Raw genomic sequence first — 20,512 nt, 5'->3', positions numbered from 1 at the left:
CAGAATAAACTACATATATTGATCCTCTGAAGCTTTCAGCAGAGTGCTTCTATGCAAACAGCAAAAAGGGTTTGGTTTTTCTTTTCTTTCCCAATAGTAAGCATTATTGGAGAGACAGCAACATGAAGCTTGAAATAGCCACCCAAGAAATACAACATGAAATATTTAAAGAAGGAAATTGTAATCAAAGCCTGATTTAAAGGCACCCGCCAGGTGAGACTTAGTGTGCGTCGTGTGCTGTGACATGGTGCTTACCTGGTGCAGCATGCAGAGGGCCTTGCCCTGTGCTTGGGAACTGCAGCACCGCCACATCCACCTGGTTAGCCTCAGGGATGGGACAGCTCTCCAAGCGCACGGGGACAGCTAAGTGTCATTTCAACACCATAAGCCTCTCCAGACCAGTAGTTCCAGGGGTGGATCCAGGGGGTGCACTGGGGCACTTGCACCCCCTGCCCCCGTTTGATTCCTGCTCCACCCAAGGTTTAAAACCAACAGCCTGGCCATGGCAGCAGCATTTTGGTCAGTGCTGAGGGGCTCCATTGATTTCATGGCTCAGTGTCATCCACCTGATCCCCTCCATCCTCTTCGTTTGAGAGGTGTTAACAACCCTCTCTCCTTTTTAATGACCATGATGCTCCATCAGTGGAGCCAGCCTTTGTCTACCACCCTGCCGTCTGTTCCCTGCTCCCCGTAACCCCACTACTTCCCAGCCCTGGGGACTATTTGCAAAGCCTTCCAATGAAGTGCTGTTTGTTTCTGCCCGTCTCTTCACCTGAATCATCCCTCCCTGGGCCCTGGCCTGTGACGAAAGCCTACAACAGAGAAACACGGGTGCTGCCCTTCACACCCGCCCTGCCAACCCTACATCTGCCCACCAGCGGTTCTCAGCCCTTGCTTAGACCCAGACCCCCCGGGGCACGCCACCTCCTGCTTGTCACTCCTGGCTTTGCCACTGGAAAGATAGGGGAGCCGTCCCGCTGCGGCACACGGCTCGGCTGCCTTTTCCTGGGACATCTTTGGGGGGCCACGCCGCCAGGGTGACCACTGCTGTGACCTGAAGCCCAGGGGACCTCCCTCCCCCATGCCCCGGGGCCGCCCGAGCCCAGTGGCCGCCCCCCTCGGCGCGCCGGGCCGCGCATGCGCCTGCCATTGAGCTCCTGCAGCTGCTCGCCGGCCGGGCGGCAGGACCGAGAGCTGCGGCGCGCCGGGGAGAGATGGCGGGGGAGGACCAGCCGCAGCCGCAGCCCCTCGGCAAGAGCATCGCCGCCCCCACGCCGCCGCCGGATGCCGGCGCCGACCGGGTCGCGCTGAAGAAGGAGATCGGGCTGGTCAGCGCCTGTGCCATCATCATAGGTAGGACCAAAGCGGGCGGGCAGGGCACACGTGCGCAGGTGCAGCTCCCACGTCCCGCTCCACCCGCGTGTCCTCCCGCCACGCGTGGCCCTAAGGATGCTCGGGCGCGTGGCGAGAGGAGCGCCGGGGTGCCCCTCACAGGGCACAGTCCGGTCTTCTGCTCCTCTGCCCACTCTGGGTAGGAGAGCCAATGCCCCTGTCCTTCTCGAGAACGTCTGTTCTGGTTTCGTACCCGTAGAGGACAGCCGCAGACCCCGGTTGAGATTCCCTGGGCCCGCCGTGCCCGAGCCCCGACACTGGGGTGCGCGACGTGTCCCGAGGGCGCCGCGGACCAGCGGGCGAGCTGGCGGGGGGCCCGAGCCTGCTCCGCTCCTTAAAGAAAGGTTGCAATACTAGTAAAGACCCAACGTGGCGAGCCGGGACGCCCAGCCTTGTCAGCCACGCTACTTCAGGAGCACCTCTTAGTACCCAGCCTGACTTCCCAAGCCGCCTCTCTCTTGACAGTCCAGGTTCGGAAGTGCAATGCTCCCGGGGTTAACTGCCCTGAAGCTCAGCACATGCCCCCCTGTGCTAGAGATGTCTTCCACCTCCTGAGACAGTGCTGTATGAACCCAGCAGAGCAACTTGAATGTTTTCAGTCCTGATATCCTGGCTGTATTGAAACCCCATTCTGTTCTGTGGTAGAGATTATTTCTCGCAATTCGGGCTAGCTGGTATCTGTTTCCAGAGTTCTTGCATCATACCATTGCAGTTAGGAGAGAAAACAGCATGCCTCTCAGATTTAGAAAGTGAACCTGCTCCATACACCAAAAGTCCACAGTCCTTTTTTATGCATAACACTGCTAAGCATGAAAGGAAATCATTCACTTTACCAGGATTCCCCCCACACACACACTTTACAAAATTATTAACACCACAGCTAGAAGTTGAATTAGTATTGGGTTAACAACTGGTGAATTATGAACTATCATTGAAATCAAGCCAGTCTGAACCTCAACTAGTTGCAGTATTTTCCCTGACCCATCAGCATGCTACACACAAATCCTGTCGTAGTGCTAAAGTTTAAGAATATCTTTACTACTTTTCCAGTAGTTGATTATTGTTATATGAATTTGATTCATTTATCTCAACTCATTTTAGCAACTTGAGCAGTGTGTATTGAATATTAAAGCAGCTACATGATAGACAGTCATTTGTTTCCTTCGATAAGTGTATGTAATCCAAACGGATACTAATGAGATTTACATGCTTATATCAGTACAGAATCCTACAGTATCCTTACCACCAATTCTGTAAGCTTTAGTCAGATAAATTAAAGAGACTGTTCATGATACGTCTTCAGGACTGGTCTTTTTAAATATAATTTGTGCAGTGTCTCATTCAATTAACCATCTTCATCCTAAGGCGATTTAATTTAATGGCTTGATTTACTACCTGTTTTTATTATGGAGTTCAAAATACCTCAAATTCTTAATTCACTTGAAAAGTATGTTTGGATGAAGCCTCAAGTATGAAGGCCAAATGAAAATAAATTTGCAACTTATTTCTCTTTTGGGCAAGATGTAGAAGTTGGGTCCTTACCACCTGTAATTATTAAGGGCCCTGTGGCATTAAAAAGCATTAACATGATGTGTGCAAGAGCTAGGCCATTCGACTTGTACCTCAGCCAAACTCCAGCCTGAGTAATTATATTTTACTTAAACTCCTGATACTGTTCTTATTCATGTCCTGCTCTCAACTCTTGTGCAGTGTTGCTATGTTCTGTTCGACTGCTTCTGCGTCTGCCTCACACTCATTTTAGTGGTAGTGAAGTGACTGCTATAGACCTTATTAAACTTCTTCTGTTGGACTACATCAGTAGTTCTCAACATTTTGGCCCTGCGGGCCAGAAGAATGGTACAGGGCTGGTCTGCAGGTTGGAGTGGACCCTGTGCACCAAGACTGGGCCCTGCACCACCCTTGCATCTGGACTGGGCACCCCTGGAGTAGATAGTTAGACCCATCAGTCACCTACACAGAGGAGTAAAAGCTGATGCTTACCCTTTATACCTAGCTCAGATTTTGACCTCGCCACATTAAAGTGTGCGTGTGTGTGGAGCAGTGTCCCATATTTTCTGCTGTGAGCAAATGGATAATGGAGAAACCCTGGTTTCTCCCCTTCCCCACATTCTCTCAAAAGTCAAAATGGAATAGCTATGCAGGTGTATCCACACGTGCCTGCCTCTCTTCCAGAGCAAGGGAGGTGGTGGGAGTAATTGTGACTGAGTTATGTCCCATTATTCTGCTCCTGGAGCAGTTACAGCAGCTGTATACTATCCCTGCTAAAAACAGGCCATAAGGCTATGGTGTATAAATCACTCTGAACCTTGATAAAGTTCCTTGGGATCTATCCTGAGCTCTGTCCTGGGAGATGATGGCCTGATGTGTAAGTGGCAGAGAAGGAGAAACCAGGCCCAGGGGTGAGCTTTATTGGTGTTTAGGGACAGAAACCACATATAAACATCCCCACCCTCCTACTGAGTTATTGATAATGACTACTTTTAGGGCTGGAGCAAATACAGCAGTGAGGACAGAGACAAAGTAATAAAACCATGTCTCACTTTTCATCATACAAACTCCATCCTGATAGTATAATTCCCTTAGTGCCAAATACAGCTGTTCAGACATCAAGAGAAAGTCATGTTGAGATGGACTCAGAATTTATGAGTTATTTTAAGAAATAACATAATGATGGGGATTCTTCATTGGCTTTTTTATTTTGGAGTCTTTAGAGTTCCCTTGGATTATGTTTTCACATTTTCTTTGCAACTATAAGGACTAGGAACTTACTTTTAAAATGAAATCTCAGCCTTTCAAATAATCACACAAATCTGGTAGTTTCCTAAAAACCCCAGCTGTCACATCTCCCGAGACTCAACAACACTCCAGGAGTTAACAACACGAGACTGGGTGACTTGGTTAATGGACTATCTCCTCCTCATGCCTTCCCACAAATTGCTATGTGGGCACCCTGAACCTACTGGGTTCCTTGTGTCATGCTGTCTCAGCTTCACCCTCAGCAGGGGAGGAATCTGCCCCATACTAGAAAATCATGAAGGCACAGTGCATGCTTAGTGTTTTCCCTGACCTCATCAACAAGGGCCCAGCTGGCATTTGCGTTTAGTCACAGTGGAAATAGCTCTCAAAAAGCAAAGAAGGTTCCCAGCAAGTTGCAAAGTATTCACAGTTGCTGTACAACCCACGCGGACCACAGAGCTCCTGCAGGTTCTGCTGTTATCATCTTCCAGACAGTTGTTTAAACTGGTGTCACTTATCCAGACCATGGGGCTCGAAGGTTGAGTGGCACAAGCTTAGTCTATACACTGGATCCAGCATGGGGCAGTGTACCCCCCTGACCCAGCACACCAGTTCCAGCTGTGCAGTGACCCTGGGCATCAGTGCAATCTAATACTCAGGGCCACATCATCTAAGCTAAGTACAGACAATTAAAAACCATGAGGCTGAATCAATTCAGTCTCTGCAAGTTAGTTTAATCTCTGCAGCTTAGACTGAGAAACAACTGGACAGACGTTCATTTTTAATTCAGGAAATGCACCCACATACCTGCAGTGGCTTAGGTGAGAATCCAGGGGGCGCTAGAGCATGGCTCTCTGACATGTAGGCAGCATGGGCTGTGTGTTCGTTTCCTCTTCCTGCTGCCCCAGAGGTCTCTGAGGTTTGCAGTCCAAAATCACAACAGCAGGGCTCTGCAGGGTTAATCATCACTTCTTCCTGTTTCCAGTTGCCTCTGGGATTTGTAGTTCACAGTTGCATCCAGCAGTAAGTTTTTAGCAGGGCAGGTCAGCTCTGTACTGGGGGAAGGAAAGTTTAACCCCCTCCCTGGCCCAAGACCCCACCTGGGGTTTGCCTGGGCAGCAGAGACTCACTCCAACCTTTCTCTGCTGGAGCAAACAGCACAGCACAGCTCAGCCCAGGACTGCAAAGCATCTGGGCTGCTGGGGGACTGTGATTTAACTTGAACCATGAAAGGGTCTGGGAAAGAATTTTCATAAACCAGTTTGACCCAAGTCTGATATTACATTCAGCCAAGTTTATCTTAAACCATTTTCAACCATTTTGAAACTATTTTATGTGCACTGAACTTCTGTTCTGTTACAAGTTTAAACCAGTTTCTGATCACTTTAACTGGTTTATGTGCAACCTCTGTCCCTAGCCAAAGGGTCCAAAGAGTTGTCAGAAGGTGAGCAGCAATTCATGCTGCTACTGCTCTCCCACCACCAAATTTCCAGACCTGAGTGGAGGTCCGTGGGCCAGATGACATGACCTTGAAGGTCAGAACTGGTCCATGGGCTGGAGGTTAAGCACCAAATAAGGTTCAAATAAGTTGAGATGCCAATTGTTATAACTGATAGCAATAAAATGGAGGTAATTGTTAAATGACAGAAAAAGCACTCAGGGGAGTGTGGACTTGTCTGCAAAAAACTTATTTTGTGGTAATTGCATCTCTCTAATTGGTACCAACACAATCCCCTTGTGTGGATGTCCTGCACAGATGTTAAGAGGGGTTGGGGCCCTAAAGCTTTTTAAGCCAGTAATGAACAACTGCCAGCAGTCACATGAATCTGGTAGCTAGTGGTTTTAGTCACGGTTATAGTAGTTTCCACAGCACAAGGGAGCCTTATGGCTTCTGCTTTTCCATGGATTCCTGGCATAGTATTTGCCAGGGAGGGATATGGGGATTTTAGCGTGCCAACCCCCTGCATGACTCGTCCCCTTCTTTTCTCTCCCTCTGCATACTCCACCCCAAAGAGCACTCAAGAGGCTTCTAGGATAAGTGAATAAGAGATAACAAATCTTGAATTCTTCCTGGGTAGAGCATCACAGCTTCTGCAGGAGGAGTGGGGTGGCTTCTCCTCAGCCACCACAAAGTTGATCGTAGCTTCATGTTTAGGGCTCTTTCCTGGGAGATGGGAAATGCAGAGGAGAGGATTGAACCCACTCTCTGGACATCGTCTTCCACTCCCTGGACAAGTGCCTTAACCTCTTCCTCCTCTTCCTGTTTTGGCCATGTTTTAAAAGCAAGTGATGTCTCATTATGTAGGGAGCTGAATCCTTTTTCCATGTGCATTAGGCATGCTCTGACAATACCTACTGAGTCAAGACCTTCAGGATAGGAATGCTTAGTTTCTGGAACCCTGTTAGGCTTAGACATGAGCAAGGGGCAATTCTGGACATGTGCAGAGGTGGAAATCTAAGCTCCTTGGGGCTGTTAAAGTAGAAAAGGAAGGCTTTTGAAACCTATAAAGTTTAGGTGCCAATCAGGCTAGATGGCAGCTGAACAGGAGGGGTTTGCATCCTAGCCTTGTACTTGCATAGAATTCAAGTGTCTATGTGCCACTTTACTCATTTAAATGCTCTGTCAAACCTAGCATTTCTATTACAGTATTAAAAAATATTTGAATTTTAACATTTTGGAAAGCATTCCTTCTTTGTCGGTGCAAGCCCAAAGGAGACCGCGTTCCATTTCATCATATGTCAGCCTCATTAGGGATGTGCCAAGATTTTGAATGCCAGCTTAACAAATTTCTAACATTTGGAAGATTATTTTTTGCAGCAAATACATCCAAAAACATACTCCAGAAATGGTGCTCTGTCTTCTCCCTTCTCTGGTAAACCATCTTCAGTGCCATAAAATGTCAAAATGTAGAGCTGATTCTACTTTGCTGCAAACAATACAAACCACCATACAAGTAAAAAATAACTACTTGGAATAAAACTTGTAAGTCCAAATCACCACCAAATCCATGTATGTAAATAGTAACAAAAAAACATAAATTGTAATTTAAGCTCTAAGGTGTCGACACTGAATCTTCATCATTTAATTGCAGAAACTGGATAATGGCATACATCAGTTTTATAAACAGTTACAACCACAGATGTGCACAGCATTAGTTAAAGGAGGGCCCAAGAGCCAAGATATTATTTAAATAATGTAGAAGGCATCTTAACAAGTCTGCAAGTCTATTACACTCACTACATTTTGTCCAGAAAAAATAATTTCTACATCTATTGCATCTAAGCCCCAAATAATCCAAGTGACAGAAATGAATTAAGTTTGGCTTTCAGAAAAAATCCAGTCAGTAAAATATGATGATACTTTATTTAAAATGCTGCAGGAGATTAAAATTTGTAGCCAGCTGCAGTTCCCTCAAGAACTTCAGACATTAGATCAGTTGGCCTTTACTACCAGATAGATAAATAGATTCTGCTGCATTTTATTCCTAGCTTTAGTAAAAACAGCTAGAAAGTGATTCTAGAATCCCTTGCTCTGCATGCAGTTCAAGTTTCCTACATACAAGTACTATATATACAGATCTGTAGCAGTACATACCAACGCCTCAAGCACTGCAGTCCTCCAAATTTCATTGTCATTTTAAAAGCATATTTTCTTCAGTCTTCTCCATAGTGAGTTAAACACAATAATCCGTATTTTAGGACTCCTAAAACAGACGCTCTCCACACACGGATTTGCTTTGCTTTGCTTCACAACAGAAGCAAACTTACCCAAATGATGGAGAAACCTTTTCCAAAGTAGTAAACACTGGGAATAACTAAAGGTAATTGCAACGTCATATTTTTTGAATTACTGACTGACCAAACTCCCACTCCAGCCATCATTTCAGTGTTTGATCCTTCTGAAAATGTAGATCATTGCATCATTTTTAAATGCCAGCCTTCTTCAAAATTCTTACTGATTTCAACAGAACAGGATTTTACCTCTGGAACTTATCTTTTACTCTCCATGCAGGTTGAGAAGAGAATATGCTTCAGTCCTTTTTAATATTGCCAGTATTAAATATTTAAGTAGTAAGTGCTGTAGAATAGAAAATGTAACACAGAATATTTTTCCCAAAAATTGTTAAAAGAAATTAATATACTATTATTAACTTGCATGCATTACACAGCAAGCCAAACAAATATAAAATAGACAGTTTATAAATCCTTATAAATTGGGGGTTTCTGTAGAAAACCTTGCAAATCCTTAATTGATTACAGAACACAGTATGTCTTTCTAGTAGTTCAAACCCAATCATACAGTAATGCAGTAGGTAGAAAGTGTGGTATTTCCAAAATATTGCAAACAAGATAATGTAAATATGTGAAGAATTATAAAATATAAGCGAACATCTCCCATATGTTATTCCAGCTTGTTTGAAATAAGGTATCTGTAATTGGAAATAAAAATAGCTTTTAAGTTTTCATTTTGTTTTCTGAATATTTCTTAGTTTAGGGAATTGAAGGTAGATTTGAGTACTGACACAGTGAAAATGATTATACATAATGATAAAATACCATCATTAAATGCCACCTGGTATATTTGAGAATACTGTAATAAATCTCAAAACTCTGTTTGTTCCAATGATCATTTGAAACTTCAGTTGCAGCTAAGTGACCTCAGTTTCTCCTCTTTCAAAAATGTAGCCTTCTTCTACCTTGTGAGCTAAAAGAGGATCTCTGTTTGTTGTTATTCATTGAATTGATATGTGACCAGTTCTGATTCCATCCTGCAAAGGGCATGCATCCTAGCCAAACCATTATGATATCCTGGTCTTTTGTCAGTTCCCTATACCAGGGGGTTTTACTACCCTACTCTGTCCAGCTGCTAAATTGTGTTCTGAGACAGTCTTACAAGAGTTTCCTATTATTTTTACATGTAAGCAATCACATAGTTTCCATAAGGATGTTAATGTTATCATGAATGGGAAATTGGCTTTCCATGGGACTCTCTTTCAAAATATGGCCTGAATTATGTAGGGGTTTGAAAATCTTTGTCCTGTGCTGCCTGAGACCTACTATATCAGTATAACAAATAAATGTATAGAAACTCAAAAGAATGGTTGATTCAATGCATGATACTTTGAGGGTGATATAAAAGGCCAAAACCCCAGCTTTCCGTCCCAATACACTTTCTTCTGTCCTGCCTCATGGGCACCTTTTTAAAAAACTCTTCATGCAAACAAACTACCAGGAGCTTGGAGAGGATTGCCTCACAGGTCACATCAGGTTGCAGTACAGAACACCTTGATAGGGTATCCCTATGTAACTTCAGACACTAAATACAAAAACTTTCTGTTCCAATCCAAAGAGAGACCATTTCTTAATGTCTGCAGAGCTGAACACTGTGTTTGGTAGTGGCAACAAATCTTTGTGGCAATTCATCTCTGCTACAGAATTTTGGAAGCAGTTTCTGTAAGAGGATGCTAATTGGTCTCTCTCTGTTTATAACATGGTTACATCCAATGAAAGCAGACCTATTCTGGGTTTCAGATATTAATAACCTCTTGAAGTGCTCAGTTATATTGTAAAATAAGATTTGCCAATACTCCCTTAGGTTAAATTCATACAGTTTGAAAAGTAATTACTTGTGTTTCGATCTTCTATTAAGTCACTTTTACAACTATTGCATAATTGTTTGAATTCCCACTTGGTATCTTTTTAACAGGTGTTGAAGTCTAAAAGTGATCATTTTTAACTGAAGAGTTATTTTATGAGTGTTTTCTGTAGTTGCTTAGATGTATACACTTCAGATTCTTAATCAAAAGAATATTTTCTTTGCAAGCACAGGTGTACCAGTCACATTATGACAGCTTTTCTCACTGACTTCAATGAGCATTTTACCTACATATTGACTGAGCCAAAGCAAAAAAAGTAAAATCAGGACTCAGGCCAATATAATTTCCACCACAGACCACTATTAATTAAAAAGACATCAGAATTAAGAATTAGAAACTCCAACATAGTTAATGTGACACTAAGTCTCCCTTTCAAAATGTACTGTTCAGTTACACTTACAAAATGCCCACACAACTTTACATGCATATTACATGGGTCATGTGCAATACGAATTGGGTCGTTGTGTACAAATATGCAGTTAAGCATCTGGTAAACCATTTGTTCATGTAAACAAATTTGCTGCAGAGCAGCATTCACATTTTTGCCCCTATTGCTAATTTTATAAATCAGTTTCTTTATAATATACATTTATGAAAAACAACAAATTAAACCAATGTGACACCTTGCTAAAACTTATCTGAGCTCCTTTTTTGTTGTTATTTTTTACTGATCATGATTCCTTAGTTTACCTAGTTATACATCCACCCGTAAGTCTGATTGGTTTCAGAGCCTCTTATATGCATGCCAATTCTGTGCATCCATTTCAGAATGACAGTGACCAAACTGGCTGTTCAATGGCTTGTGGGCAACGTGTGTGTTTTGTTCTGACCCAGGTTGTTTCCAGAACACACATGCCCACATCACGCAAAAATATCATACACACCCTCCTCCACTTTTGAACCCTCCCCTCAAATCATTAACCAACAATCTTATAGGTATTAGTAGTAGAAGGGTCAAAAACTGAATGAGTAAAGTGACCAAAATACCATTCCACTTATGGTGACATTAATTGGGAAACCTGAGAAAGCATACACCTCTGTTTCCCTTCCTGTTGTATCTGCCTGTGCTGATGAACACAGACACATCTACTCTGCATCTCAGTCCATTTTTCAGCCTTGCATCTGGTCACAAACAGTGCTTTATTTTTAAATAAAAGAATGGTGTTTTCCTGACTTTGTTCCTACTCTCCCTTGGCAGCCACTGCATGAAAGCTGTGGCTTTACTCAGGTATCATTTCTAGGGCAGTGCCCATGGGAAGGCATCAAGTTAGCTGAGATAATTGAACTACATGTAGCCAAGTTGGGAATTTTTCCCTTTGTTTGGCTAGTCACAGAAATCTCTGCCTAAAGACTTCCTGTACCTGGCAGCTTTTTCTCCCAGCACAAAACCTGTTTGTTTCCAGACGCACCTTAAATCCTAAAGACTGCTTTTTAAAATCAGTAATAGATCCAAGAACCTAAACTGATATTAACCCAAACGTCTTTTCAGGCAATCATAAAAGGAAAATACCTGGAACTGACAGTGGCTTTCATATTTATCTCTCTCATCAGGAAAAAATAGAGATTGACCAAGAAGAAAAAAAATGTACTAATACCAACTACTTGCTGGAGCCTCTTCCATCCAGGTCTTTTACCAACCACCGCAAAAGACAAAGAAAACTATACTTGCACCTTCTTTCTACACTTCAGGATGAATATTCACCTGAGCAATAATAAGATTTGTTGTCATGACTTCCAGTAAATTCTCCTTTTGGACTGTGATTTCAGAGGCATATAAAGTATAAAATGCTAAATTACAAATGATGATTAAATATGGGTAGACAGCAAAATGTTTATTATATACTATTCTTCTTCTTTAATGAGCAGTAACCAGAGCCTGTTACTGATTTTTACAAAATATTCTGAGATCCTAAGTCATAGGTTCAGATTTACAAGTACTGAATGTTTATACCCGAATTTACTCCAAAGAACACCTGAGAAGCACTGGTTTTTTTTTGGAGTGACATAGTATGTCCAGTCTTGTGCAGTTCTTCTCTATAGCCAATTGTAAAAGGAACCTGGTGTTCTTGACAGGAGAATTAAAGATTTTTCTGAGTTGGAAAAAAACTTGGAAAGTCCCACCCAGAGTTTGGTTCATGAGTGAATAATGTGTATATACCACCACTTTACTGAAGAAAATGTAGGGGTAAAGTCTTGCCATAGAAATACTTATGGCTGTACCTCCCTGCACTGACTTATTAGTGTCACTTAAGGTAAATATGGATGGAATGGAGAATGTGTTTTAATTCCGTAGCAAGCTGAAACATAGCAAAGTTCAAATTAAGCTTGGTAACATGCCAGGGAAGCCCTGCAAGTTCTCTGAGCTAGAAGCTCACCTCTGGGATCTAAAGTGGGTTACACAGAGGGATAAAAAGGGCCCTAATTAGAGATTCCTGGCAGGAAAAAAGGAAAAACAAAACAACTTAACATTACAATTTTCCTAATTGAGTCTCGCTGTACACAGAAAACAATTTTGTTCGTCTGTCCATGTGCCTTCCTGCCACAGTCAATTTCCATCCAGAACTCGGCATACAGAGTGCCCGATGCACCGTACAAAAAACAAGAACCAGAACAGTGGGGGGGGAGGCTTGTTGACATGACCACGTCTTTTCCATACACTTCTCTCGGAGGATAACAGAATACAGTGGGTATTCGGTGTCGATCTGAGTCGTGATCCTTTTAGAGACTCGAAGAGTTGTTTATATTATTGGTGCTACTTAAGGGAAAGTCTGTAGCATGTTTAACACAGCTCTGTTTCTAGTTTATTAGTTGGCAGGTGTTGCATGCAGAATGACTGATTCCTGTTTTCTTCCATCCTTCCCAACTTGTAAAAAACTTGTAGCTGTGCAGAATGTAACCACTAGATAAGACAGCTAAAAGAAGAGGTTTTCTGTTTTCTTAGGTGTGCCCCGAAATCTTGTGGAATGCTCCGTATTTACATGCATTGTACGGATGGTCAGAAATTTGGATACTTTAAAATGGAAGCTCTTGTTGGATAGACAAGAAAACAGGTAGCATCCTTTGATAATGTGCTACTACTGGTCTGGCAGTACAGTGCCTGCTTTCAGTACTTCCATAAATCTCCACCCGTGTTCCCTTTTCCTGTGCCTTGCAGCTCATTTCCTTCTTGCATAATGTAGCCTTTTCTGTTGAGAGAGTCTGTCTTCTTTTGTTTTGGCAGCCTCACAACAAGTAGAACTGGTTAGGTTGAGGTTGGCTCTTTTTTTTTAGCACCAAACCTTTCATATAAAGTCTCCATTTTTCTTTCCTACAAGCTGTCACAACTTCTTTTTTCATCCCAGTGACAATGGCATTAATATCGTTGCAGAACATCGGTCAAGGCCAAAATGCCCCAATTTGAACCTATACTAACAATATTATTGTTTTTACTGCTACTGAAAAAGAAATCCATCAGTCCTATAAAGGAGGGACATAGCATCTCTAGGAGCATACCATGAAGAATACAAAGTCCAGTGTACACTCAGCTCTACTTCCTATGAAGGGCAAAATACTAAAATACCTGGATCCTGCTTTCCATAAAGCTCAGGAAAAATAGGTAAATGTGTTCTTTAGCTTGCCTAAGTCTCAACAAAATCCCTTTATTCATTTTTGGCTCACTTTTGAAGTTGTTCTCCTGGCACTAACCTCCATGGGAGCTTTTCCTGTCAGTTTTACAGGACTGAACCTTGAATGTAAGATTAGGTAAGTGGCTATGGCCAAAATTGTTCACATAGCCAAACAAGTTTCAGGCTGGCAGGACATTTACAGTAACAGAGTCAGCACCTTCTCTTCCTTTTGTCAAAGGCCAAAAACCATGAGCTTGACACACTCAATATTTCATAGACTAGACCTCAAGATACCTCCAATTTTACCAGACCCAGATTTCCTGTGTGACATGATGTGTTACCCAGTATCAATACTATTTATCTGAAAAACAAATACATTTAGCAGCAGCATTGCATACAGTTGTGTCCTGGCTTGAGTTCCACCAAACTAATAAAGAGAAGAGAAATCTTGTGCCATTCCATCGCATTGCATGTCCTCATTGACATGACCACTACACATCTTAAATACATTATTCTTGCCCAAGGAAAAAACTAACGGGCATGAGGAACTGCAGTGTGGTCAAATCTAAGTCAGAATTTGGGTGCTCACTTTAACACTCTCTTGACAGAAGCAATAGGCCTGTCTCTGCTGCAAGGAAAAATTCGTCTTCAGGGTTAGCATCCAGTGTTCAGATTCCTGAATGTAGTTTTTTCAAAAATACCCATAAGCCGTGTGCAAGTTATTCCCTCTGTGAGAAATTCTCCTCAAATTTAACAATCAGAGCCAAACATTTCAGAGCAGATTTTCAGACATACCTCAGAATTACCCACTTTTTTTTGCATACTGCATGTCCTTTAAAACACACACATTGTTTCTGGAAGGCAGAATGTAGAAAAGGGAGTGACAGCCAACTGTGTGACACAGAAGAAGTCCACCGGGAAATACAGACTGTCTAGAAAGTGTGGCATCCCAAGAAACGGCCTGGGTAAGGTACCAAGAACTTTCTGGTGTGGCAGGACAGCAACAGGATTAGGCCCTAGACCCTTGCAAGGGCAGTAGCAAGACACCTTTTGCTCAGTTGTTTTTAAAATTAGCTTAGAGTCTAGGAAGTAGTAAGACTGTTACTTTTCTTTACTGTAAATAGTTCTTGATATCAGTTCCTATAAATAAGATAGTTTTTATACCACAGGCTTCATCAAAATAGCAATGACCACGTGCAGCAACTCACTTATCCTCACCTGGCTCAGTGGCTCTTCAGCCAAAAACTACTGCCTCACCAGCAGTTGTGAGAGGGCTAACAATGGACTTCCCCTGCTGTTTGCAGCCCCAGGGAGAAGGGGCAACCATGAGTCAGTGTCCACTTGCTCGGTTCTACCCTGCTTCTATTTTAGCAAAGAAAAAAAAAGTCAGCTTCCCTTCTTAAGATATGCGCCCCAATTTTACAAGGCTGATTTTGGGATAAAGGCTGCACGTGGTCTGCAAGTAAATATAGTCATACCCAGCTCTCATGGGATGTCCAGCGGCCTTCTGTGGTTTTGAAAATCTCCCAGTTGCAATTGGTAGAAATCAGGAATGATTCATTATTACTACACACATGATTCTGTAAGTGATTAAAAATGAAATATAAGAGTAACAAAAGTTAATGAGATGGAGAAGTCTACATTTAGATTAATGGAAAAATTCCTGCATTCATCATCTCTGTTATAAGTAGTAATTGGTCAGGAGTACCCTGCAATTGGCTTACCTCACTTGTGAGCCTGGAGAGGTAGGAATATGGAGTGAATCAAGCAGATGACAAAAGTATCATCTATTTAAACCATTGTGAAAATGAAGGAAGTCAAATTATTTGGAGTGGTAAAGGCAAAAGATTGTAACGAACCAACAGACTATAGCAATTCTAAAAAAAAAAGTGATGAGATGAATTTAGCTTTATTGGCATCATTTTAGTCAGTTGTTTTTAAAATTAGCTTAGAGTCTAGGAAGCCAGTTGTAGGATCCAGGGCTTCTCTTCATCCACAAAAAGGTCCCTATACATTATTGTAGCAGGAGCCAACCTTTTTGGCAGGTATGCTACAAATTAGCCCACACCCACACCAAACTCACATACATAAATGCTGTTACGAATAGACTTAAACATGTGATCTTGATACAGTGACCAGAAGATGACCAGCCCCCAAAGCACCAACAAATGGTACTGACATTAATTATTTATTATTCTTAGGTGGTGTTAAGCCATCAGGTTACAATTTAAAGTCATGTAGTTGCAAAGGTGATGAAAACATTAACAGGATCAGACACTCTGAATAACTGGCAGAGTAGCACAACACTAAAGTTGAAACCAAATTTTAGACAGATAATAAAGCAGCAGCCTCAGTAGATGAAATAATCATCATTGTGGGAGCCCTTCAGAAGTTAAGGAAAGGACTAAGTTCCTAAATAAGGTAAATGTTGAGATTTGAAAATATGACAGAAATAGAAAAATACAAATAAGGGAGTCAAAAATTCTCTTTTCCATCTGTCTTGGATGGATATTTCATTGTTTTGTATTGTAAACTTACTTCACCAACTTCTAGGAAAGCAAAACTCTAAGAGGCAGCAGTCAGGCAAAACTAAGTCCAAGTCGTCAGCATTCTTCCTTAGTCTAAAATGATCTGGAAATGTAGGTTCACTATGGAAAATTTCTATCACTAATGATCTCATGTTGCTACAAACCCTGTATGCTAATTATCCAGTTTAATGAAAATATACATTTTTTCAGATCTGTTTTTTGTACTGTTATCTTCTAGAGACAGATATTTCACTATGTCGCGGTCACAGGTAGAGCCGCATCTTACATCCCTTGAGTGCGTCCCGATGAGCACGCACCTGTGGTTTGTGGTTCCTCAAAGCAGTCTGAGGCACCGCAAACTACACATGGTGCACATGCTCTCATTCACTGGACTGCTATATTGTAGTGTGGTGGGGTTTGGGGTTTTTTTGGTTTTTTGACACTGAGAGATCCCGATGTCAATCCCAGCCCCTGCCCCCCAAAACATACAAAAAAACCCCACTGCTGAAAAAAGTGACGCAGCGCATGTGGCCACCAGAAAGGGAGCATGGCCAGCTGGAGCCTTGCTCTGGCTGCTGGCCAGGCTCCGAGCAGCCACCTCGGTACTGCTACTGGCCTGGGAGGCCCCCAGGACCCCAGGTAGGGCTGCTAGGGCCAACACAGGTGCTGGCTCCAGCCTCCCCTACCTCACCCAGGTCACTTTGCTGTGTGGCAGAGTACAAGTGCAGCAGCCACTGCTATTTGTCCCTTTGGAAACGTGCATGCCTGCACATGTGCGCTCATTGGGATGCACCCCTTTTGTCCATCCTAAACGTGCCTTTCAGATTACAGGTCTGGCTTCCTTCACCCCACTCAATTTGGACTCATGCAATTCAACCATTATAGGATGGATCTCCTGGGGGCAGCTCCTTCCCCCTCCTTGCTTCCCAACCAGGCTAACATGGCTGTCCCAACTGTGTTTGGCATTTAAGCCCTTTTCCTTGGTGAGCCTGTGACAGCTATTGATTCAATGACACAAAGAAATTGTCAATAAAGCATTATTTATTCACCCAAGGTGCACAGCCTGTAAAGCAAAGTCTTAAAACAATAAAGGCTTATACATGCAAGCTTTGGCAAAGTTGCATCTCTGGTCTGGGAGAAGCAGCTTGCCCTGCTGCCATGTGCTCTAATAGACCCTCTCTGTGTCAGATTCCCCAGTCCTCACCCCAGGAGCAACTGACAGTCCCCTTATTCGCTATGCCAGCATCTTTAAGGTTTAGCATTCCCTCTGATGCTAGACTCAGGCACAGGAAGAATAAACTTTGCCAGCCTGGTTGGAACCAAGCAGGGACGTTCCCAATTCAATAGCTTCCCCCACCATTTTTCCCTAAGAAGCTTTATCTCCGTCACTGTTTTGCACTCTCTCGGCTTTCCTCTTAACAGCCCATTGTGATCTAACTCCAGGAAGTCAGAGTGGGTCTGGGTAATATCCAACAGGGTAGCTGAGAGGTTGCACATAGAAGTTGCTCCTCCACGAAACACTGCACTGAGTAGGAAAAAAAAATTGAGGTAGGGTTTTGTTTTTCCACTTGTTTTTTGTTTGTTTTAATTCAGAGGTAGTGACTAAATTTAGCTTTAACGTAAGCAACTGCAACTCCTATTGATCTCACTAGAAGTTTTGCCGGCTCCTGTATTTGGTTAATAGTCTCTGCTTCAAAAGACACAAATTCTACACAATGCCCATGCAGAGAAATTGACTGAGAATGTGTTGGCTAAATCAAGTCCTCAGGAAATTCAAGACTGTTAAAAAAAAAAAATGAAGTTATACAACTGGCAAATTGATCCCTTTTTAATGTAAGCTTTCATATAATTCTAACATCATTGAAAAATAAGCTTTTTTGTCTTTTGAAAATGTAGTTCGTGGATTTTAAGCTTCCATTTGGTACTTAAATTCTTTTGTTTTTTAAATATTATATATCAATACTAGCTTTCAAAATAATGGTATAAACTTCGGCATTAGAAAGCATAGAAGGCAGTAGGACTTCAGAAAACTTATTTATTACTTGAATAAATAGGTCAATAATCTAGATGAGTAATAATCTTTCTGCTTGAAAAGAACAATAGTCCTTTTATCACTTACATGAAATAGCATAATCTAGATCAGGCCAAACAGTTTTATAAACCACAAAAACAGTGTTTAAGTAACATAAAGATCATATTTAAACTCACAAGAGTTAGTAAACTGATTTAAGGATGAGACTTCCTCTTCTATGCACCATGATGGTTCATAGTATCAAAACACTTAATACTTCGACATCAGCGGTGATATCTATTGAATAGCTAGTCTTAATAAGAACTCTAATTAACTGTATTATGGGAAAAGTCAAGTGTAGCAAAGATATGTTATTACTGCTGCATTTTCTCTGGGGCAAATACTGCTCATCCTGCGTGAGTATGACAAAAAGTTGGCCCCTTTTTCTATATTCAATGGTTGGTGTGTTTGTAAGTTAGGTTTCAAAATTTCCATTCTTCCTAGGATTTAGGGGTAGAACTTTCAGATTTAATGGGCAATTTGTTTTACAAAGGGGAACCACACTAGGCTAGATGGCATTTTTCAGAACGTAAAATATATTGCACTTTTTTGCTGTTATTGTGTCTCACTGTTATGTATTTTTGAGAAACAAATCTCAACATTTTTTATTATTTAAAAGATCAGAATCAGTCATATGCAATGGACTTTTTAAAAAGAGTGCTATATTGCATTTTCACATTTCATTACATATTACATTACACTCATTTGCTATCATGATTTTATAATAAAAATTTAAATATGCATTATTATTTGTTTAGAATTTAGTTACACATAGAGGGATGGCTGTCCGTTTCGCTAGGCAACTATTCCTTTCTCTTACAACATGGATACAAGTAATCATACTTGACTCCTCTGGTTGTGCTTTCTCATACACATTAATGACTGGCCTTTCCCAGTTGTATCAAGCCATGAAGCAGGCCAGCTACAAGTCTGTTTATCTGCCCATTGTGATATACAGTGTAATCCCACTCGCATAATGGGAAGGCTGCTACTCTGGAGACAGGGGTCCTGAAGTGATGGATTCCCCACTGGGTTCCAGATGACCATTTTTGCCTTCCACGGTTCCTATCTTGGAGTCCAAAAATCAGCTTGTCCTTCTCTGGGGCAGCCTCTACCAGCTGTCCACTAAGTATCTTTCTGTTCTAAGGTGTGATCATGGCCACAGGGGAGTCAGGTTGCACTGTCACCGCACCCATTCTGTACCTCCTTCTTGCCAGACTTTCCAAGTATCGACCCACTGTTATAAATAACATACATGCGTCTTCAGGTCCTGGACTTCAGCCAAGTAGTCCAGGCCATAAAACACTAAATGAAGACAGATGGTGATATCCCTGAGGAAAAGTGCTCTTGTTAAAACTTCACCTCAAAATCCACCAGTAGACCAAGAATTGCAGCCTTCCTGGTTCATAATCTGTAGGTGCATCTTTGTTTGTAACCCTTTATACCACTGGCACATCTCCTGCCAAAGAAGGAGTCTTAATTTATAGCCTGGAAACCATTCCCATACTGAGTTGTAGCAGTTGCCTGTTCAAAGTAACCAGATAAATCTTTGGGTCATCTGAAACTGGGAAGAGTGGGAAATTACTGGCTGTGCAATCTGTTTAATAAAGCTTTGAAGCAGAGGCACTTGTGGCTTTTGCTTTTCTGGCTTCACCTACACTTGTCAGAGTGAAGCAGGCTCACACTCGTTGCTGTAGAGGGTAGACTGTATTTGTATACCCTTAGCTAGCATATGTATAGGAGTACTGTTTGTTTGAGATTACTGTTTGTTGCACCAATCATTTCAGAACCACTTCCAGTTTATTTATGCAAAGAATGTACATGAATCTCATTGCATATGCTAAATGCAGACAGACACAAAAGAGCACAGAGATCCTGACTGAGGGACAGGACTTGCAACCTTTTCGAGATTTGGTTTTACTGAAACCTCACTTCAACATAAATTTCAACCCAAACCTTCTCCTGAGATTAGCTATTCTTGGCATCTCTACTTCCCTGTGATACAAAAAGCACGCATGTATGCCATTAATATCCTAGGTAGAAACAGCTGAGCCTGGTTACTAACATAACTCAGCAGTTACTACTCTGAATCTTAGAGTGCAAACAGACTCTTCCCTTGTGCTGCCATAAAAATGAACATGGTGGCACAAGTTGCACACAACAGACATCCTAGCCCCTGGTCGCACTCCAAGTGCCAAAAATGTTGTTGGGACCAAAGGTAGGCAGGGTTTGTAACACCTTAAATAGGAGGATGTCCATTTGCTTATTGCAGGTCATGGGAATACCCCTTCAGGGAATTCCTGTGGTGCGCACACCTTACTTTCACTGGTATAAGTGCTGGGAAACTGGTCTATACCTGTAATCAAACAGAAGTTTGGCACACATAGACTGTGTCTCTTGTTAGCTACCAACTACGCTGCTTACAGAGAACAATGTGACTTACATCGATTCTGCCCTGGGCTTTTTGATTGTCTCTACCTAGCCAGAGACACTGCAGAGCTG

The 20,512-nt window shown here is 42.2% G+C and overlaps 1 protein-coding gene across 1 annotated transcript in view; it reads left to right on the top strand.

Annotated features, from left to right (window-relative positions):
* Nucleotides 1-1,159: 1,159 nt before the first annotated feature.
* SLC7A10 (solute carrier family 7 member 10) overlaps nucleotides 1,160-20,512 on the top strand; it is a 76,455-nt gene continuing 57,102 nt past the window's right edge. Inside the window, exon 1 of the mRNA XM_019535847.1 lies at nucleotides 1,160-1,353. Coding sequence (XP_019391392.1) covers nucleotides 1,215-1,353 — 139 coding nt within the window. The 5' untranslated portion in view covers nucleotides 1,160-1,214. The remainder of the gene's footprint in view (nucleotides 1,354-20,512) is intronic.

The sequence above is a fragment of the Crocodylus porosus genome, unplaced genomic scaffold, assembly GCF_001723895.1.
Source record: "Crocodylus porosus isolate Cpor-Errol unplaced genomic scaffold, CroPor_comp1, whole genome shotgun sequence".
NCBI lineage: Eukaryota > Metazoa > Chordata > Crocodylia > Crocodylidae > Crocodylus > Crocodylus porosus.
Note: the sequence above shows the minus strand (reverse complement) of the source record. Positions and strands in the feature narration are given on the sequence as shown.